Source organism: Candoia aspera, chromosome 1, assembly GCF_035149785.1.
Source record: "Candoia aspera isolate rCanAsp1 chromosome 1, rCanAsp1.hap2, whole genome shotgun sequence".
In the NCBI taxonomy this organism is placed as follows: domain Eukaryota; kingdom Metazoa; phylum Chordata; class Lepidosauria; order Squamata; family Boidae; genus Candoia; species Candoia aspera.
In genome coordinates, this window is record NC_086153.1 from 114,953,714 (window position 1) to 114,977,076 (window position 23,363).

At 39.3% G+C, this 23,363-nt stretch overlaps 1 protein-coding gene across 1 annotated transcript in view; it reads left to right on the top strand.

The window, feature by feature from the left end:
• BACH2 (BTB domain and CNC homolog 2) overlaps nt 1-23,363 on the top strand; it is a 199,438-nt gene that overhangs the window by 143,721 nt on the left and 32,354 nt on the right. The window contains exon 3 of the mRNA XM_063312069.1: nt 6,802-7,056. Coding sequence (XP_063168139.1) covers nt 6,814-7,056 — 243 coding nt within the window. The 5' untranslated portion in view covers nt 6,802-6,813. The remainder of the gene's footprint in view (nt 1-6,801; nt 7,057-23,363) is intronic.

Here is a 23,363-nt window from a genome sequence, read left to right on the forward strand (position 1 = left end):
TTTTGAAAAAAAAAAAAGATCACACTTGTTGGTATAGAGTAGAGAATCTGGAATACCACCTCTTCCATTTGAGGTATCATGACCAGCCTTTGACTTTCCATTTTTCAGAGGACATCTTAAGCTATGATTTGCCTAGTGAATTGATCCATGATGTCCCCATTTCTTTGGAAGTTCCAAGGATAGAGGACCTCAGGATGCCATGGTTTAATTATTCCTGTCATTACACCGCATTGGTTCTTTTGGCTTGTGTTATTGATTCTGTAATATTTTCCTGTAAAATCGGTGCTGGTTAAAAACTATGTAAAGTGTTGGTTAAAAAGTATCCTAGGGTTGTGCAATTAGAACTAAGTCCTTCTGATTTCAGTGAAGAATTAGGCATAGGTTTCAATCAGAACAATTAAATTAATAGAACCATTTTATCTCTGCTTTTGAATCATTATTATTTTAGTTACCATAGGATCACAGAGTTGGAATTGACCTTTGGGGTCATCTAAACTAACCCTGTGATATTCTACTTGACACTTCCCTCCAAACTGAAGCACAGTCATTAATGAGAGCCAGTTTGGTGTAGCAGTTAAGGCACCAGGCTAGAATCCAGGAGACTGTGAGTTCTAGTCCCGCCTTAGGCATGAAAGCCGGCTGGGTGACCTTGGGCCAGTCCCTCTCTCTCAGCCCAACTCACCTCACAGGGTTGCTGTTGTGGGGAAAATAGGAGGTGGAAGGAGTATTTGGTATGTTCGCCACCTTTTGTTATTTATAAAAATAATAAGGGCAGGATAGAGAATAAATAAGTAAGTGAGCAGTTTGGTTCACAATTGAGGGTCAGTCTAACAGTAGTGTTATCTAGCCTTTATTTTACCATTTTATTAATGACAATTTCATGAGAGATTTTGTTGGAGGCATTGCTGAGATCTTGGTATGCTCTATCTGTGTCACCCCCCAATCACAAAGTTAAAAACTCTGTCAAAGGAGAAAAGGTTAGCCTGGCACGGTAAACCCATGGTAGCTCCCCTTAGGTGTGGTATGCCTATCCAAGTGCTCACAAACACACTGCTTAATAATCTATTTCAGAGTTAGAGATGTCAAGGTCTGTAATTTCCAAAGTCTTCCACACTCTCCTTTTTGAAGATGAGAATGACATTGGCTCTCCTCTAGTCTTCTGGGACATCACCAGTCCACCAGGAATTCTCAGATACAACCAAGAGTGGTTCTATAACCCACTCTGCTAGTTTCTTCATTATTTAGGATGTAATCCATCTCATCCTGGAGACTAGAATTCATTTAAATTAGCTGCCTTCTGCCTTCTGAGGCAAGACAGACGGAGAATAGGCAGTAAATAGATTTACCTTTTCCCATCATACATTACCTATTCACCACTTTCTCCACTTAATGGACATATACCCTCTTTAGCCCAAATAACCTTTTTGTTGTTGTTTTTGATATCTCTTGCATGCCTCAGTTTAATAGGAGCTTTAGCTTTTCTGACACAGTTGCTACAGTTTCTGGAGATTACCTTGTATTCTGTGGTTATGAGTCCTTCATTCCATTTTCTGTACATTTCATTTTGCTGTTCAGCATTTTAGAGAGCCCTGTGTGTATTCATTCTGGTCTTTTCAAATATTTTCCATTTTTTCTTTCTTGCAGGAATTGTTTGCTATTCTGTTTCATTTCATAGGACACTTTTCTCCTTTAAGATTTCAGGCCATTGGATCCTACCTATCCTCCCTCAGAGGTCATCAGAATCCACTCATCTGAAGTCTAGCATGCAGGTCTGATTTTTCTCAGTTCCTCTTCTGCTGGATACCATGAATTCCAGGATAACATGATCTCTTCTCTCAGAAGTATTAGTTACCCTGACTTCTTCAACCCATTCCTCCCTGTTGGTAAGATTTAGGTCTAGGAAATGAACTTGTCAGCAAGAGAAGACATGAATGTGTTGGATCTCTGATTCTAGGCAGATGTCAGAATAATTGGAATCCCCCATTAATACTCTTTCATGCCTCTTTGAAAGATTGGTCATCTGACACTGAAAGTCTTCATCTGCATCTTTCTGACCAGTCTATAATAAACTCCCACACTGATACCCTTTTTGTTCTCTTTTATACTTACCCATATACTTTGAATAGGATTTTCATGCTTCAATTCTGTCCAATTATCCTTTTTTCTTTCTTTCTTTCTTTATTTCCAGTGCAACACCTCCCCTGTTTCTGTTGAGTCTGTTCCTTTCGAACAAGTTGTAGCCATTTAATGTGATGTGCTAATCATGAGTATCATCCCAAGTTTCAGTGATTGCTCTCATGCTCAATTGTCCTTCTGAGTTAGAATCTCTCTATCCCTGTTATTTCCCTTATCTTTAGTCCCATTGATACTCATCATTGATACAGCGTATAAAAGTTAGGAAAACAGCTTGAATGGCTTATGACTGATGGCTGCTAATATATATCTGCATGCATTTGCCAGTAAACTTAAAATGAAGGCCATACAGTCCTCCTTGGCCAATTATTGTATTTCCAGTTATCCCTGGTTCTCCAGGCAAGAGTGATTTATGCAGCTGAGGGTGACATGGCAAATTACTGCCACTCCCTAACCTTTTTTTAAATTGCTAATACTGTTGTAATCTGTAATTACAGAAATCAGCGTGAGAATTGCAGTACTATATAATTATCTCTTTCTGATACTTTATTGCTGAATGAATTATTAATCTGGATCATTCTTGTAAGCTAAGGAATCATAATAATGTATGATTACATTTCATTATTTCTATCTTTTTGTTTGTGTTTTTGGATGTTGTAATTGGTAATTAATTTTGTTTTTGTTTTTAGTACTCCCAAATATTCACATGGTTATAAATTACACTGTGGTTCAACATTTAGTGATTTTCAGTGCTCTACTTACTCTTCATGTTACTTGGCTTGTAATGAATTTCAGGCAGTACCACACAATAAATGAGGTGAGAAGCCTTTGGAGAACAGAAGAACACCCCAGTGGTATGGTACAGGACAAATTAACTGGGACAACCTTTTCTAACCTAAGACATTCCAAAGCTCCTGAACAGCCCAAGAATCCTGATTTTCAATCCCACCACATCTGTAGTTGGAGGAGGCTGAGCCAGAGCATATCCTAATATATCTGAACAATTATAACTCTATTTCACATTCTTGTAATCAAATGGATGCTTCTGTCCCACAGAAAATAATTGATTTTTAAAATGCAACAGAAAAAGATCATTTTCAAATTAACAATTTCCTTTTCTGAAGATAGGAATGAAGTTGCTCAATGTTAGCATTTTGGTACGTGACTAAGATTTGCCAGGAACTACAATACTTATAGTCTTGTAATGGTTAAAACTATACCTTACTTTGCCTGGATCTCCCTGTGCCTCCTCTCCACCACTATTTGCATATAGGTGTCTAGAACAAATGATTTTAAACCTTTAAAAATCTCTCTGTTACAGAAACAGCTGAAAAGATGTGCATATTGTAGGTCCTTGATTTTAACCCTTGTGCCCATTTTCTTACTGTTTACTTTCAAAAAAGAGACGGGCTTTTCATTCACTGAAATAAGGACATTAATTTAGTTTCCAGTGTTATCTATTAGTTATAGAATGATGTCACAACTTATTAATGTTCTTCTTAGAGCATCTTCCTCTTTGGTAGTCAGTCATCACCCTGCTAATTTGTAATAACTTTCACTGCCTTGTTTGAGTTACACCTTTTAGTTCTGTATCTAATTTTATATGTCTTGAAAAGCATGAATAAATCCAAATGATGCATTTAAGTTGTCTTCCTATTAGAATCATAGAATCAGCGGGTTGGAAGGAGTCATTTAAGTCACTGAATCCAATTCCCTGATCAGTGCAGGAATGGCAACCTATTCTCTTAAATATATCTAATTAAAGAGAGTTCGCCAGCACCCTGGTAAATTGGTTCATTCTCACACTCCGCTTACTGTTGGGAGCTTTCTAACATTCAGTCAGAATCTGCCTTTCCATTCTTCTTTATCCTGTCTTCTAGAACAAGAGCAAACAGATCTTAAAGATGGTGACATCCTTTCAGATGTTTGAAGAGTGCTGCCATATCTACCATCAGTAGTCTTTTCTCAAGGCTAAAATCCAGCTCTTTCCAGCTCTCTTCATAGGACCCAGTTTCTAATCCCCAAACCTCCTCTTGCTACTTTCTCTGAAACTGCCAATTTCTGAACACAATTCTCAGGATGGAGTTTGACCAAAGTAGAATAAAGTGGAATGATTATTTTTCTCAGATTTGGAAATTACACCTTTTTTGACAGAGGCCTAAAATTACCACTTGATTGTCCCATGTTTAATTTGCAATCAACTACAAGTCCAAGACCTTGCTATTACCTAGCCAAATCCCTATTATGCACATTTGTCTTTTGTTTCACAAGTGAAGAACTTCCCATCTGTCTCAACTAAATTTCATTCTGTTACTTTCAGTCCGTTTTTCTAACCTAATAAGATAGTTTCGAATGTTATTTCTGTTTTCTAGGGTATTTGCTATCCCACCCAGTTTTATATCATCTGCAAATCTGATAAGCATTCCCTCTACTTCTATATTCAAGCCATTAATACCTTCTTTTTAAAAAAAAAAAAGGGGGGGGGGGAGCTAGCATGTTGCTAGCCTTCAGCATTACCTTTACTTCCAAGAATGGGCTGGGCCCTAAACGATTTCTTTGAAAATAAAAATAATGAATAGCTACAGCCTGATATTTTCCAGGCCATCTTTGCAGGAAAAAGAAAGCTAAGCAGGGAATTCGTGGGTTCCTGCAGGAAGAGGGACAATTAGAAGAGGTGTCAGTAGCATTCTGGTAAGGCAGTACTTGTAACTGGTTATGTCTTTCATGGTATTTGTCTTGCAAATGGACAAGTTGCCCCCAACCATCATTTTGCTAGGGTGCAAGATATTCCAAATGTATCAACCAGCCTAGAAAGCTTGGAAACTAGAAAGTCTAATGTTTACTTATTTTTCTTCAGAGACACTGAAGAAAACAATCACAAGAATGAGGCAACAATTTTTAATAGCCTTACTCCATTTTTAAAAGTATGATCCATTTTAATACCATTGCAAAAAAGACAAACAGAGCAATAAGAGTAATAAAAAGTAAGCCTAGTTTTCCAGTCTATATACAATTTCTACATTTCAATTTAAGCCAATGGTAGTTTCTCTGACATCTTACCTATGCCTCTTCAGTTAGGGTAAGATCTTTGGCCTAGTTGACTTCAGCTCCATAAAGACTTCTTTCTCCAAATAATTCATTTTTAAAATGGGGATGGGAGGATGGGGGTCATCTTAAAATGCAGTAAAGGGGTCTGTATCATTTTTCTGTCTAATGTTTCTTTGGGGAAAATCACATTACCTTCTTACATTATTTTGCATAGGTAAAGCTCAATGATACATTCAAGAACACAATTGTGCTTCACAGGTATCTGCAGCAAACTGAGATTTCATGGTGTGAAATGATGTGCTGCAAGCTTCAGTTCTTATGTATGTGCATGAAGTGTTGCAATGCAAGTATTAAAAGGGTGGCGATCGTATCATGACATTGCAGTATACATTTATTCACTCCCTTGGCAGATGCCCCTGTTTTGCTTATACTTTTTAAAAATGTAACATTTTATCACATTAGGTGTTTCCTGATAACACGTATTTGAATTGTTAATTCCTGTGCCATATTTCTTTTGAGTTTTGCATTGCTTTTAAATGATAAGTATTTTGCCACACTACAATTTTGTCTCCTTCTTAGGGTCTGTCTCCTGTAATTTTGTTCCCTTGTCAGTATCATAGGCTTATATACGTTTATATTCAATTACTGGTATTTATTTTACTGAAGAAAGTAAAGTATTGCATTTGCATTTACATTTACATTTACAAGTACATCTCAAGCCTACCTCAACCTAAATATCATAGAATTCCAGGAATACTTATTTCCATGTAAGTATGTGTTTCAGTGGAGTGCCTAAGTGCATTAGCTCTGGGCCAGGAAGTTCCTAATTCAAGTTTCATATCCTACAAACTCTCAAGATGTAGTTAGGCAAACCACTAACCCTCAGGCCTCCTCCTTTAGCCCCACTGAGTAATTACAGTTCTACTTTTCAGATTTTATATAAGATAACTGATAACAATCTTTGCAAGTTCTATTTTAGGGTTTTAAGTCTAATTATGTCATAATTCTGCTGGCTTCTGCTATCATAATATCTAAGTATAGTAAGATATGAGCTGCTCATGTGTCATTTTAAAGTGATAGAATATATGCCCTGCATGTAAAAATCCTCAACCAATAAGGATAAGAACGTGTCCTTGAAATTGGAGACCTACAGTAATACTGAGAATTTCAGCCACAGTTTCCTGTAGTGCCAATAATATGCACCAGTAATTCTAAAATACCTAAAAGCGACTGGTTGAATAGTCTGTTTTACAAAGATTGTCTCAAATATTGTATTCTATCCCCTTTTCTCCAGGCAGCTCATACTATTAAAACAGTGTTTAATAATAGCCTTCAACATTTCTTAAAATCCATCCCTCTCATTCAGTATTGTGGAGAAGAAAAAGCCAACTAAGTGGGTTGAGTAAAAAGCTTATAATGCAATTGTCTTTCCAGAGAGAGAGATTTCTTGAATTCTTTTTTGTAGCTAAGAATTAAAGTGCTGATCAGCAGTTCTGCAGAGAGCTGGCTAAACTATGCAGGGTGCAGAAATCATGATGTAATCTTCCTTTTTTTGCAAGCACTGTAATAACTCTCTTTGGCCCTCTATCTCTCCCTTATTGTTTGTTGCTTCTATTTTAGGGTGTGAACGGAATGTCTGTGGATGAGAAGACTGAATCCCCCATGTATGTGTATGAGTCAACAGTCCATTGTACCAATATCCTCCTATGCCTCAATGACCAGCGGAAGCAGGATATTCTCTGTGACGTGACTTTGATTGTGGAGGGCAAGGAGTTCCGAGCCCACCGGGCTGTGCTGGCTGCATGCAGCGAATACTTCTTGCAGGTGTTAGTCGGGCAGACAGAAAATGACCTGGTGGTCAGCCTGCCAGAAGAGGTATAGTATGCCATTGTTCATGTGTCCCTTAAAAAGCAGCCTTTCAGACATGGCAGCCAGGAGAGAGAACTAGCTCCTCTCTTCTGTGCCCAACTGCTTAAGAATCAGATAAACCTGAAGGTTTTAAATGTAATTCCCAAAGCTCTGCATGTTCTCAGATGAGACTCCGCTGGAGGGGGAGTTAATCCTGAGAATGATAGTAGGATGTGATGCTAAAACAGGCACCCTCTGGTCTGCAAGGTTAGAGAGCAAAAGCAAAGGAAACAGCCTGCCAGGAGCAAGGAAGCATCAAACAAGAAGGAAGGAAGAGGAAAAGCAGGAAGGGGTCCTAGCAGCACAATGGACATAGTGAAACCCTCGTCCAGTGCTTTAAAAAGAACTTGTAAAAACATGACCATCCTAAGCCAAATTGCAGTGCACTTTAGGGAGGTAAATACCTCAAAGCTAAACCAGAAGCAGGATGATTAATTCTGCTTCACTAGTTCAGTTTTTGTTTGAAAGACCTCAGTGGGACTTAAACACACAAAAGAGCCTCCACTTTTACCTTAGCAAAGTGCTGGGATTCCTCAGGATGCTTTTATACCGGGGTGCATTCCTACAGAAAAGAAGAGGTGACTAGGTGGAATTTGAGGTTGGAAGTGGCTATTGTGCATGTGAAAGTGTCCACTGCTTTGTAAATTCTGCATTGAACAATAACTTCCCAGATTGGAGGAAATGAATCGGGGGGCAAAGGGAATACGTTTAACACAGAACACCAAAGAGAACAGGGTGCTTAGCAAATCTTTTTCCAAGTTCAGTACTTTGTCAAGGAAAACAGTTTCCAAGCCCAGATTTGCCAGGTTAATAGAGGGTCACTGGGTCACTTTTGTTTGGCTATAAATAATTGCATAATACTTGAAAATATTTGAAAGAACATTTGCTTAAGCTTCTTTGCTTGAAAAGTACATAATGTAAGGTGTTTTTTATATGCCTCCAAATAGGCTTAATGTGTTGACAGATTCAATAATTAAACAGGCCAGGCACACTAAAGATCAGTATGTTATCAAACCTCCAATTAACTTCGAATATTTTATGTCATGATATACATTGCATCTAATTTTTAAAATTACAGACATAATAGGGTGTCCCCATATATGTAAATTATATAAATTCACTATTATGCAGTTGATCATTTCTGTCCAAGAGTTTGCTTTATGTGAAAAAAAAGGTTGTTATGCAATTTGTGCCAGCATAGTCAATTTCATTTGTTTGTTTGTTTATTTTCTATCCCACCTTTATTTTTATAAATAACTCAAGGCGGGGAACATACCTAATACTCCTTCCTCCTCCTATTTTCCCCAGAACGACAACCCTGTGAGGTGAGTTGGGCTGAGAGAGAGTGACTGGCCCAAGGTCACCCAGCCGGCTTCATGCCTAAGGTGGGACTAGAACTCACAGACTCCTCGTTTCTAGCCTAGCACCTTAACCACTAGACCAAACCAAGTACCAAAAGTCTGGAAATATGACAAGATTTCTTCCCACCTGAACATTTTCCCACCATAACTCCTTTCTGCCCTCACTCATGTATTTGCCATAGTATTGTGTAGTTGTTCTAATTGTGTGTCCTGCCTCCCACTTGGTTCTGTACCTGCAATAGCTACTACTGTTACTATGGGGTCAAAAGATCATCACATCTTATCCAACCCCCTTGCCCAAAGTCAAAAAGGACCTCTCTAATACTAGAATCAAAATTGGACATGTTATTTCACACTAAAAGTGGTGAAAGATCCTCAGCCCTAAGATGAGTTTTTAACCAGGGGGGAAATCTACTTTGTGCAACATAACCAAGAATGCTAATAAAATGTGTGATGCCATGATCCATTCTCCTTCTTTGTCTGCCACAATACCACATGCATTGGAAATCCAGCTGTAGAAAAGATGGAGAAAATGCTTTCACTACACATAGAACGTGAGACAAAGAACAAAACATGTTTGAATAATATAGTGCTTTACAGTTAGGCTTTAAACATTTATGAGCACATTTGTCAATGCATTTGGGTTACAGAATTAAACACCATACCCTGCGATCCCCTTTTTTCCACTGTTTCGGTGTTTGTGCAAATTTTCTTTCTGTGAGGTTTTCAGAGAACATAACCCTAGCATAAAGTAAGGGAAGCCTCTCTGTGTGTGCGTTTGTGTACGTGTATAATATTATATTACAATATTATATTAAAGTTATTTAGCATGAGGTTTTCCATATCTATTTTACTAGTTTTTTAAAAAATGCATTTCCATAATGGCATCTTCTGATTTTTGGCAATGTGTCCTGGAGTTAGAAGGTTGCAAACAGTCTACACCTGCTGTCAATGAAAGTGTAGGCATTTCCTTCTAGAAGACCTAGAAAAGAGAAGGCATTCAGCAAGGGTTCCAGTGACTGGGGATTGGAGCATGTATGGAATGTTTTGGTCTTCTCATTTTTTTTAATTCATCCCTTCTTTTTCCTTTCTCATTCAGCTAATAGTCCTCGGTTACTTTGCCTTTTATGATCATTAATGGAAGGAAGCTCTTTGAATTTTTTTGGTGACTTCAAAATGTTTTGACTAGGGCTCCTTTGAGCCCTAGCCAATGAAATTGGACTGGTGGGAGTTGTACCGTTTTCATATCCCAGTTCAGATATGAATTGTCACCTTAAACAAATTACAAACTGATTATCAGAACTATTATTACTAGCAAAGTCATGTCACCTTCAAGTTGATAAAGATGATCTCAGTCAGTGAATTCAGCTCCTTGCCATTTCTTGACAAGATTTGATGTCTCAGCTACATAATAAAACTGAAAGTCATAAGATTATTGTAATACAAAAGTGATAAGAAATATTAAATGCATTAATCCTTAAGGATATGCAATAAATTACTATCAGGATTTTATGCTACTCTTGCTAGTTAGACGCTCAGTTATGTTATAGGATGCATATAAAATGCAGCTATTCTATAAAGCAAGTCCTAATTCTATGGGATTTACATAGCGGTGTGGATAAGATTGCAGCCTGAGACTTTTATAAAAACCTAGTCTTGTATATTAAAAATAGTGGTGGGTATTTGGGTCCATTTCCTTCTCCTTGAAAAAGTGGATTCAGGCTTTACGATGCCTTGTACACATGGAAAAGGAAGAATCCTTTTCTAAATACATGTCGAAACTGGGCCCTGTTAAATTCAAATCAGTTATTTTCCAAGAAAGAGGTTAAAATTATAGTCTTGGTTTGATCTTTATTCCTTTTCATTTTTCTTTATTTACTTGTAGGGCCCAGTCCTTTTGACAAGACGTTTTAATTAATCTTTTAATTCATGATAAGAATTTAAATAGCAATTGGGAATATTTCCCACCTCGCATCTAGATTACCAAAGGGAAAAAAAATGTGATAGAAAGACATGCATGGCTGTGAGCCAGGGGTATAGTAGGTCATGCCAATATTAGCTGGCAGCCAGCCATTATCTAATTAACATGGCTTCATCACTGTAAGTAATAACTCTTAGGAAATGATTGAGTCATTTGTGGTGCCATAGTACTTTTACTTTAGAAATAGTACTGTTTGTAGTGGTGTCTGAGTCATAGGATTGCCTTCCCTTTGCCAATTAAAGCAAAGCTGCATTAGTCATATCTGAAGTTGAAAGCTGAGTAAAAGGAAAACACTGGGTTTATTTCCCCTTGCTCTTGACAGACTCAAACAAAAGGAATTAATTAGTTCCATTGCAAGTAATAGTCTTGGGTCATTCAGCAGCACCCTGGAGAAGATGCTGATGCTAGGGAGAGTGGAGGGCAAAAGGAAGAGGGGCCGACCAAGGGCAAGATGGATGGATGATATTCTAGAGGTGACGGACTCGTCCCTGGGGGAGCTGGGGGTGTTGACGACCGACAGGAGGCTCTGGCGTGGGCTGGTCCATGAAGTCATGAAGAATCGGAAGCAACTGAATGAATAAACAACAACATTCAGCAGCAAGCTAATAAACCACTGTCCACGTAAAAGTGGTTCATTAGCAGAGGAGCAGAAATGAAGTGCTCTGAGGCTGGAAGAAGGCAGACATTCTGGCCTCCAGAAGGTGAGGAAGAAAGGAGATGCGAATTAAGGGCTATGGCCACCAAGCACAGCAGTAGAAGGGAATTGCAAAGCAGTTGCTCTACTGTATGAGCAATTGGAGGGAAAGTGTCACTTCCTAAGAACTAATATGACTTAAGTCATTCTGAGATTTTACAGGGTTTTTTTTTCTATAGAAGCCCTTATAATGTGGCCTACCACATGCAGGGGAACTCTACCTCACGTCTAATTCAGAAGTTGCGCCTGTCTCTCACACCACTGCTGGCAATCTGGCAACAGCTTGTTGCAGGCAGCCCAAAACACCAGCTGCTTGACAATCTCTTTCTCTCCAGTTTGTCTGTGTGTCAAGAGAAAACGCTGTGGTATACTCACCTCCCATTTTCACTTTTCACCACAAAAGAACACAGATTAGAGCCATAGATGGTAAGGTTGACCAGGGGTCAGGGGAGGAGCTCCAGATTGCATTTAAGGCACATGTAGGATGATGAGCAAGCCAAGTAGGTGATCACGTGACAAAGCTTTATCTTGTTGGTTGGTTAATGCTGCTGTTAAGTGGAACTGAAACTGACTAATAATCTGTACCCCAAGTGACAAATGGATCATAGGGTTTTGGCTCAGTTTTCATTGTTGTTCGGTATCATTGTAAAAAGCTTAGGTAAAGGAATGGAAGGGATACTCCTGAATTTTCAGGGACCTTTTCATGGGTATTTATTTATATACTTAGTTAATTTATATGCTGCTCCAGACAACTGACTCTGAGCAGTATATAACTTCCTAATAATTAAATAACAGCTAATTACATCCAACCCATTCAGGATATTATGACCATCTGTCCCAGATGGCCTCCTGAAGAGCCATGTTTCGTGGCTCTTCAAGGACTATAAGGGTGATAGTCCAAGCATCCCTGGGGTGGGCTGATGAAAAACTGTAACCATTCCCTACTAGGTGAGATTATTCATCTCTGGTTAAGGGCTTTGTGCTAGCTCTCAACCTGTATAATAGCAAACTATCAGCTGAGTGTGGGAGCGGAAGGGGTTTTTTTTGGGGGGGTGCTCTGCTAAGGTTCATTTCAAATCAGAACAAACTTGCTATTTTCTGTGAAATGCGAAGCTTTGTAAAGTCAATTTTCCTATTGATGAGAACTTTTACTTTAGAAATAGTATAATAGCAAACTATCAGCCAGGTAGTTTGCTCCTGGACTCAAGACAGCCACTATTTATTTATTTCTCTCCTGATACAGGACTTCAGTGTTCCTAGTGCCAGTCTATAGACATTGTTTTGGGTGTATCTGCTCCCTACCCTACTTCAGTCATTGCACAATATGTAATCAGGGTTATATGTATTGGGAGAAGCATCTGGTTGCAAAACTGCTGGCGTGCCACTACATTCCTCCTGAATTTAAAATTTCTTGCAAGCTATAATGGCAAAATAATTGCATACCAGCAGTTTTGCTTCCCCTCATGGTGCCCAATCAGGGGTTTTGTTTTGCAAGTGACCAGATAAATGCATAAAATGTGTGCCGAACACATACTGTACATAAGGCACTATAAAATAAAATTTACTTTCTTTTTGTATTGAGTTGGAGGTTGAGAGAATTTTTGTTGCTCTAGGATCTGTGGTAGTTTGGAGCAGAAAGCTGATTAAATAGCATCCTTTGTCCTCTCCCCGTTAGGCAGATAGAGGAAACACTAACTGGCTTTTGGTGTTCTTTGCATCTTGGTGATTTCAGATCTAGAGAAGTGAAGATGATAAATCAGTTTCAGATTACTTTGTGGGAGATTAAGATGGGCATACAGTGTGTGATGGAAGTCCCTGTACATAATAAAAGCCAGATTCCGAATAAACAGTATGGAGAAATGCCCAAATTAAACAATATAAATCCCATCAGAGAGAAGTGCATTTAGGAAGGAAACTCAATCACATTAATATAGGATGAATGACACCTGGCTTGACACTAGGAAATGAGAAAAAAAGTTCTAGGAGGTTTAGTAAACAACTGCTAATGCAGCTTTAGATTGTGTCAACAAACATATAGAGTCCAGATAATGAGAAGTAGTAGGTCCTGTTCAGTTGTAGTGATACTTACTATAAGCACTAATCACTATCTTTTTGCATTGCCAAACTGTCTGCAGTGAAGAACTTTATCCATGAAGGCTCTTCATGCAGTTAAGTACCTTGATTTTCCATCATTATCGCTTGAAGAGCCTTTGTCAATCAAAAAAACATTCCACTAGAGTGAGTCATCCACTCTATACGAGGATGACACCAGGGAAGCTAAGGCACTTGTTCCTTCTCCTCTGAATGCAGGCAGGATCATATCATTATAGTACCTGAAGATTGTGATAATTCCCCTTGATTCCGCCTCAGTCAGACCTCACCTAGAGTACTACATCCAGTTATGGTTCCGGCAGTTTGAGTAGGATATCAGACAGATCAAAATTGCCCAGAAGTCAGTGACACAGATGATGAGAGATCTGGATAATCATCTGCTCTGTGGAGAAGTTGAATGAGTTAGATATTTTTAACATTAGGAAGAAGCAAGAGGCAATAGGACAGCGAATGTAAAGTAAGAAAAATTGGGGCAAACAATCCTATCTACAGATATATGCTGTAAGGGCTGAGCTGATAGTGATGTACTATCCCACATCAGGAACCTTGGGACATTGATAGATAACTTCATGAAAATACTAATTGAAGTAGGATGCATCTGAGGTAAAAAAAATCACGTCTTCTCTGTGGATGCTTAAATACAGAGTGAATACAGCATAGACCTCCTATGCACTTTACCATCATTCTGGGCCACTATTACCTGAAAGGCCATATAAAAGGTGACTATATCTTAATGGCTTCAGCAAAGGATCGTTACCTTGTCGTGGTGCTGGAGCTTGAGCACCTCAATGATGCCATGAGCTAAACCGTGAAGGGCCACCCAAGACGGGAAGGTCATGACAGAGAGGTCAGACTAAATGCGATCCCTGGGGAAGGTAATGGCAACCCACCCCAGTATTCTTGCCGTGAAAACTAAATGGATCAGTACAACCAGAGATATGTCGGTATACCATCGGAAGGTGAGACCCCCAGGTCGGAAGATGGTCAAAATGCTACTGGGGAGGAACAGAGGATGAGCTCAACTAGCCCCAGACGTGATGACGCAGCTAGCTCAAAGCCGAAAGGACGGCTAGCGGCCGATGGTGCTGGTGGTGAACGGCGAATCCGATGTTCTAAGGATCAACACACCATTGGAACCTGGAATGTAAGATCTATGAGCCAGGGCAAATTGGATGTGGTTATTGGTGAGATGTCAAGATTAAAGATAGACATTCTGGGCGTCAGTGAACTGAAATGGACTGGAATGGGCCACTTCACATCAAATGACCACCAGATCTACTACTGTGGACAAGAGGACCACAGAAGAAATGGAGTAGCCTTCATAATTAATAGTAAAGTGGCTAAAGCAGTGCTTGGATACAACCCAAAAAACGACAGAATGATCTCAATTCGAATTCAGGGCAAGCCATCTAACATCACAGTGATCCAAATATACGCCCCAACCACAAATGCTGAAGAAGCTGAAGTAGAGCAGTTCTATGAGGATCTGCAGCACCTACTGGACAACACGCCTAAAAGAGATGTTATTTTCATCACAGGAGACTGGAATGCTAAGGTGGGCAGTCAAATGACACCTCGAATTACAGGTAAGTATGGCCTGGGAGAACAAAATGAAGCAGGACATAGGCTGATAGAATTTTGCCAAGACAATTCACTCTGCATAACAAACACTCTCTTCCAACAACCTAAGAGACGGCTTTATACATGGACTTCACCAGATGGACAACACCGAAATCAGATTGATTACATCCTTTGCAGCCAAAGGTGGCGGACATCTGTACAGTCGGTAAAAACAAGGCCTGGAGCTGACTGTAGTTCAGATCACGAACTTCTTCTTGCACAATTTAGGATCAGACTAAAGAGATTAGGGAAGACCCACAGATCAGCTAGATATGAGCTCACTAATATTCCTAAGGAATATGCAGTGGAGGTGAAGAATAGATTTAAGGGACTGGACTTAGTAGATAGGGTCCCGGAAGAACTCTGGACAGAAGTTGGCAGCATTGTTCAGGAAGCAGCAACAAAATACATCCCAAAGAAAGAGAAAACCAAGAAGGCAAAATGGCTGTCTGCTGAGACACTAGAAGTAGCCCAAGAAAGAAGGAAAGCAAAAGGCAACAGTGATAGGGGGAGATATGCCCAATTAAATGCAAAATTCCAGAGGTTAGCCAGAAGAGATAAGGAATTATTTTTAAACAAGCAATGCGCGGAAGTGGAAGAAGACAATAGAATAGGAAGGACAAGAGACCTCTTCCAGAAAATCAGAAACATCGGAGGTAAATTCCAGGCAAAAATGGTTATGATCAAAAACAAAGATGGCAAGGACCTAACAGAAGAAGAAGAGATCAAGAAAAGGTGGCAAGAATATACAGAAGACCTGTATAGGAAGGATAACAATATCGGGGATAGCTTTGACGGTGTGGTCAGTGAGCTAGAGCCAGACATCCTGAAGAGTGAGGTTGAATGGGCCTTAAGAAGCATTGCTAATAACAAGGCAACAGGAGACGACGGCATCCCAGCTGAACTGTTCAAAATCTTGCAAGATGATGCTGTCAAGGTAATGCATGCTATATGCCAGCAAATTTGGAAAACACAAGAATGGCCATCAGACTGGAAAAAATCAACTTATATCCCCATACCAAAAAAGGGAAACACTAAAGAATGTTCAAACTATCGAACAGTGGCACTCATTTCACATGCCAGTAAGGTAATGCTCAAGATCCTGCAAGGTAGACTTCAGCAGTTCATGGAGCGAGAATTGCCAGATGTACAAGCTGGGTTTAGAAAAGGCAGAGGAACTAGAGACCAAATTGCCAATATCCGCTGGATAATGGAAAAAGCCAGGGAGTTTCAGAAAAAGATCTATTTCTGTTTTATTGACTATTCTAAAGCCTTTGACTGTGTGGACCATAACAAATTGTGGCAAGTTCTTAGTGGTATGGGAATACCAAGTCATCTTGTATGCCTCCTGAAGAATCTGTATAACGACCAAGTAGCAACAGTAAGAACAGACCACGGAACAACAGACTGGTTTAAGATTGGGAAAGGAGTACGGCAGGGCTGTATCCTCTCACCCTACCTATTCAACTTGTACGCAGAACACATCATGCGACAAGCTGGCCTTGAGGAATCCAAGGCTGGAGTTAAAATCTCTGGAAGAAACATTAACAATCTCAGATATGCAGATGATACCACTTTGATGGCTGAAAGCGAAGAGGAACTGAGGAGCCTTATGATGAAGGTGAAAGAAGAAAGTGCAAAAGCTGGTTTGCAGCTAAACCTCAAAAAAACCAAGATTATGGCAACCAGCTTGATTGATAACTGGCAAATAGAGGGAGAAAATGTAGAAGCAGTGAAAGACTTTGTATTCCTAGGTGCGAAGATTACTGCAGATGCTGACTGCAGTCAGGAAATCAGAAGACGCTTAATCCTTGGAAGAAGAGCAATGACAAATCTCGATAAAATAGTTAAGAGCAGAGACATCACACTGACAACAAAGGTCCGCATAGTTCAAGCAATGGTGTTCCCCGTAGTAACATATGGCTGCGAGAGCTGGACCATAAGGAAGGCTGAGCGAAGGAAGATAGATGCTTTTGAACTGTGGTGTTGGAGGAAAATTCTGAGAGTGCCTTGGACTGCAAGAAGATCAAACCAGTCCATCCTCCAGGAAATAAAGCCAGACTGCTCCCTTGAGGGAATGATATTAAAGGCAAAACTGAAATACTTTGGCCACATAATGAGAAGACAGGACACCCTGGAGAAGATGCTGATGCTAGGGAGAGTGGAAGGCAAAAGGAAGAGGGGCCGACCAAGGGCAAGGTGGATGGATGATATTCTAGAGGTGACGGAATCGTCCCTGAGGGAGCTGGGGGTGTTGACGACCGACAGGAAGCTCTGGCGTGGGCTGGTCCATGAAGTCACGAAGAGTCGGAAGCGACTAAACGAATAAACAACAATATCTTAATGGATATATTCAGTGGGTTGGATTATTTTTCTTAGCAACAATACAGAAATGATAGAAATTGTTTGCCATTATCTTCTCTCAGGGATTTTCCAACTTTAGTATACAACACTGGGATTTTCTGGTGGTCCTCCCTCCAAGTAACATCCATGTCTGACCCTATTTAGCTTTTTCAAGATCAGCCAAAGTTAGCTAAGTGATGTTACCTGCTGTGAGATCTAAAAGGCTATATTCTCCTTTAAAAGCTTACAAGGGTTTTATGACATGCAGGAGAAGGCCTTTCTCAGTCCACTAGAAATGGATACACATTTGGTGAGAAGTTTACATAGGAATCCCTTTCACTTGAAAATCAGTAGGTTTGCAAGCCTTATCAAATATTGTAGAGAATAAGCTAGGGCTGTTGCTTTAGCTTTCAATCTACATGTTGAAAGGGAAGAAACATGGCAGAGAGTGACTCTTTCAGTAGAAAACAACAGAGAGAGAGATGCATGTAAATGTGGAATGGAAGGGATTGGCTTACAGTGAGTAATAGCCTGAGATTACTGGAGTTGATCTGCCCCAGAAACAGAATATTCCTCACATGTGAAAGTTCTCAACTCCTCTGTGGCTGTTTTGGAACTTCCCGCCAACAAGGGCCAAGCTATCTCCTCTTCACCAGGCAACAGTTTATTCAGGCAGATCTTTGGGTGCAGATCTGCCTGAATTGCTAATTCTGCTTTTAAATGATTGGCTATAGTCTTCTTTTTAATGTTTTGAATGGTGTTTTACTCTATTTTAGTTAGATTTTACAGGGTATAAATTTAATCAAATATTAATTTGGGACCCATTATGAAATATGTCACCTTTGTTTGATAACTCTTGTTCTCAATACACTCCACACTTCCTTATTGGTTTGTGTATTTTTTTTTCTTTAGCATGTGTAATATTTGTGCATGAAGAAGTGCCTGACAGAAAAATGTTTTGCGTAAGTTTGGAAGCTCATCCATTAAGTAGCATGGTAGGATGAAATAAAGGCAGTCAGTATCATTGTCTTCTTTAAATAGTAGCAGTGAGAAATCCTTGCAGTTATTAATGTTAACCATTAATGTAACCTATTATAGTATAATGTTAACCATTTGTATAACCTATTGACCTAATAGACGAAATGTAAGTTTTAGCCAGCAAAATACGATTTGGTGCAGGACAAAAATCAAAGGCAGAATGCACTAGTCTCTCTGTGAGACATTATTTTAAACAGAATTGCCATGCATAGTTTCACAGTTCCATTCAGCATTTAAGAATATCAGGGCAGGCAGAAGTTCAGTTTCATGAAAGCTAGGAATTTAGCATATGAAAAACAAAATAATGTGTATTAAAATAGTGGTTTATCGATATAATAATCACAGTGTTGGAGTTCATCTACTGGGAAAAGCTATTTGAGGAAATAACACAGTTTTGGGGTTATGATAGAGTACAGGTTTACAATTGTGCATCAGAAAGGAGAAATGTTATATTGTAGAGTAGAACTCCTCAGCCATCCAGCAGGGCCAGTACTGACAATCCTAAGAGATGAAGTCCATGCATCTGAAGGGGCCCCAAGCTCGGGAAAGGCTGCTTTAGACTGCATTCAATGGTTTTAGTGCAATTCACTAATGTTAGGTTTTGCTAAGGGAATGTCCCACCTTTTCCAGCTCTGGTCTTTAGGAAATGATGTGAGGCAATTCTGCCAAATTCTTTGTTAACATCCTGCTCTGAATCACAGCATTCACTCCCTCTAATCTTTCATCTTCAGACTCATATTCATTCTGTGAAATTAATTGGCATTTGATTCAGGGTAGAAAAAGTACTTTTTTCCACAAGCTGAGTATTTCATTGTAAATTACAAGGCATGTTTCTCTGTGTCAGACAGCAGACAGCAATCAAATAACAGGTTCTAGTTTTCCTGTTCTGTGGATTTTCACCATCTGGATAATGTGGAAATTTGCATGATCTGCCACAGTTCCTCCTACTCATTAAAGTACCAAGCCTTAAGAATTAATAATATACCAACTGATGCCGAACAGTACTAACAATCCTGGTATATCTGTCCACTCATATCCACACTTCTTTCCGTGCTTCAGCAAGACTCCCTGTGGTATACACACAGGAAAACACAAGATAGATCCAGGGCAGAGATGTAACATTTTTGGGAAAGAGAAATAACAGCTCAATTTCTGTTACAAGTATTAGTTGTCCTTAGGTAAAGATGTTGTCAATGTGAGAATGAAGTGATAGGAAAAACACTTAAGCTGCCAGCTCAACTTAAGCTGCTTTAACTCAACTGCTAACTAAATTAAACCACAGTAATTATCCATAGGGCAGCTATGAATCCTAATTTCAAGATATTAGAAATGCACTGGAAGACTGGAAATGTTAGGAAGCAAGGAAAGGCAGAAGGCTAAATGTAAATTTGGAAGTCCTATAGCATAGTCTCAGATCTATATTTTTACAATAGAGCTAAACTGGACATAGCAACCTCATCCTCTTTCTCCATGGAGAGCATTATGTACTTGGATTGGCAGTGACTTTCTTAAGTCTCATTGCTCTGTAATCTTTAAAATCTGTTCAGTTGCAGCCTTTGAATCTTGAACATGCAAAGCATGATTGTAGAATATGAATATAGCAAAACATGTTTTTCGAAACACATGTTTTGTGAAGAATCTATATGAGGGCAATGATGCAAAGTGTCTGGAATTGGTTTGGGAAGATTTTTTGTTAACTATGTTAAATTATTATGGGATTTACAATGCAAATTTCATGTTCTTTCTGTCTCTCCATGGTGGAGAATTGTGTCACCTGTTGTTACCAGTAGTGATCAGAAGAACAAATAAACTGATATACTCCCAGAGAGCCAGAATCCACATGGGCCGTGAGGCCCCTGTTCACTCATTTAGGTAGTATGCTGTAGTCACTGGCTACAACTAGATGCTGAGTTTATAGATTTAACAAAATATTTATTTTTTATTTATTAGTCAAATTTATATTACCGCCCATCTCCCCTGATGGGGGACTCTATATAATTCCATCACGTGCCTGCAGCAGTTGCTCACTGAGATCCTCACAAATCATTTGCAGTACCACCAACTTGACAGGTGCTCATTCCTGCTTTTACTTGCCTTCCCCCTTTACGTCAGGAGAATGGCAGTTTGCCTCCATCAATACTTCAAGTGAAAGCAATAAAGCTCAGCTCTCTGAAGGTGTATATTTTGTTTTGTTCAAATCTTGAATAAGTATGGCATGCAACAGAAATCAGTAGGGGGCTGTGAGTGTCAGTATTGCTGATTTTGCTATATAAAAGGAAGTTAAACTATAGCTTTTAAAAAAAAAAAAAAAAAAGCAAATGGAGTGCATGGTCTAAAATCACACTGATGTGATCAAGTGGGAGCAAGCTGTTCCCCTCAAGATATTTTAGAATTCAGCTTCCCAGTGCCCCCCCCCACCACCACCAACTTGGACAATAACAAGGGATTAAGGGGATTGCACCCCAAAACTTTTAGAGGATAGCAAATTGGCTGTTCCAGATACTATTCCTCTGTGATATCGGGTAGTTGTTGGCTCTGCTTTTCACTTCTTTTCTTGTCTTTTGAACTACAAACTAGGGAAAGCTGCCTTATGCAAAATCAAATGATTGATTCAGCTAGCTCGGTGTTGTTGGCTCTTTCTGACAGCTACTTTCTGAGATTTTTGGCAGAAGTCTTCACTAGCTTCCAAGACAGTGGGACTGGAGCTTGGCACTTCTTGTATGCAAAGCGAGTGCTTCACGTCTCATTCATGGCCTCCTTCAGCTCTCAAAACAACAAAACTCCTACAGGTTTCCTTTATTATAGAGTATGTGGTGATAGATATAAGCAAAATTGTCTTATCCCTTCCTCCCAGTAAATCTTGTCCGGCAGCAGATCCCTAGCCTTCCTTTGTCCTTTCAGTGGTTCAGATATGGAATGACAGTAACTGGTTGTTACGCATGAACAGGAAGCATTCCTCAACGCATTTGTGTTCATTAGCACTAGATGGTTCCTCTGTCCCAGTCCCTATCCTTGCTTTTACAGTACTTTTAGTACTGTTATGTATCCTATGATTGTTTCAGGATCTGTTGCATGTTGTTTTTTCAGTTTCCTCCCCTGTAATGGTATCAGTTTTTCTGGCACAGAGGAAAACGAAAACCCAGGAGACCACATTAGCATAAAATGTCCTGGTTCTGTCAGTTTGATTAATTTGTCTCTTTGTCTCCACTCTATATGATAAGTGCTATTAATGGCTGCAACACTTCATATGTCAAAGTCTTTCTCCTTAATGACTTGAAAATGTGGTTTATTTCCCCCCCTTTTGTATTATTTTCCTCATTTAGCATTCCACTCAAGAACAGATTTATGCTGGCCTCTTTCATTATCTTACTGGTTGCAGCACTCGAGTGATTACGTATAGTGTTGGGGTATGAATAAAGATGTGATCCAGGGGTAGCAGCTGCTGATGCAGGCTGAAAATAGATCTGGTGTGCGCTCAGCACTCTTCCCAAAGGTCTTTTATTTATTAGCAACAGTCTTGGTGTTAGACAGCTTGGGTTCTTGTTTAGTAAGAAGACTTTTTGTCTTTCAGAGCAGTGACTTCGCCCTATTTACTGACCACTGTGTGATTTTTTTAAAATTAATATTTGCTCCTCCTGTTTTGTACCAAAGGAGTGGCTTCACCTAGCACAGTTGTAATACCACCCTGAGTTATTAAGTAAAGAAATGACAGGCTCCATTTGAACAAGTTAGAAATATCTATAGTGGTGACATAATCACTTCCCATATGGGATAGAACTGCAAGCCGCAGAGCTGGAGCTGAACCCAAGTCATTTTTATACTGGGTCACTTTTATAGTGAGATGGGCGGTATGTAAATTTAATAAATAAATAAATAAGTAAAACAAGTGGAACTAGGCAGATTTAAGTTTAAATGGAATTGTTCTGTTTGTAAGGCAGCATTTGGACATGGTATGCTGATTTAAAATGAACTCTAGGTTCTCCCCAGCTCTTTCTTAAGTCAGTACTGCTTCTCTCATTTTCACAGGGAACATTATACGGTTAGAAATTCATTCGAGTAGATTTAAACTGCACTACTATCAAATGATCTGGACCAGCCTATACTCAAGTCATCTTCCCTTCCATGTAAACATCTAACTTGTTCCCAAGGAGAAGTTGTCTAGCACCTTTCTTAAATAAAGCTTTTTGGTAGTATCTTTTTTTGTGACAGTATCTCCAGATACTTGTATGCTAATGCTACCTATATATTTTCTCCCGTGGAATCTTTGAGTGTGATTTCTGTCAAGGAAAAAAATTCAAATTGAAAGTCTTGTACAGTGCCAGAGCCACCTCAGTTTCTTTCTCCCCCTGCCCTCTCACCATGCTCTTGTCCCTGTTTTTAAATTTTTGCAATAACTGTTGGACTCCTTCCCACCTCCCCTTCTTTAATCTTGAAGGGAAATGCATATTGTTCTCCTTTTTTATGTACAGGATTTTTTTCACTACATACTGGAAAGTGGTGATGTTAACTGTTTCCATTGCCGTGATAATAGATACAGCACACACACAAAGATTATGAATCAATATATGTTGTGCTTTTTAAAAGTAACTCATTATACACAGTGTTTCTTTCAGAGAAGAAATGGAAGTTAGATCTCTGGATCTGACTTCCAGAATGTATAAACATTCTTGTTTGAACCTTATGAACTACTGTAGTTCTGGTAGATCTGTTTTGTTGCAATTGGATTAGCTAAGCAAAATTGCCACTGAAAGTGCTACCATTGAAAGCCATTCCTTTGGGTGCTTTTGCAGAACTTCTGAAAGTATTTCTCCTGCTGGGAGGTTATCCATGTGTACCTGGGCCTGAACAGTTCCATGGAGAGGGAGATGCCATTGAAAGTAGCTAGCCTAGCATTCAAACATGCATGGATGTTGCATAGATTGGTACACCAGCCCTCACTGCAGCACATTCAAATGGTTTTATAGTATCATCTTTCACATAACAAGAACAATGAAGGTTATAATGAAACTACAGGCAAAAAGAAAGGTAGGAAAGGAAGAATGATAAAAATAAATGTTTATAATTTCTAAAATTTTGCCTATTTTGGCCTTTTTAAAAAAAGATCTTCCCAGGTTTAAGGAAAATC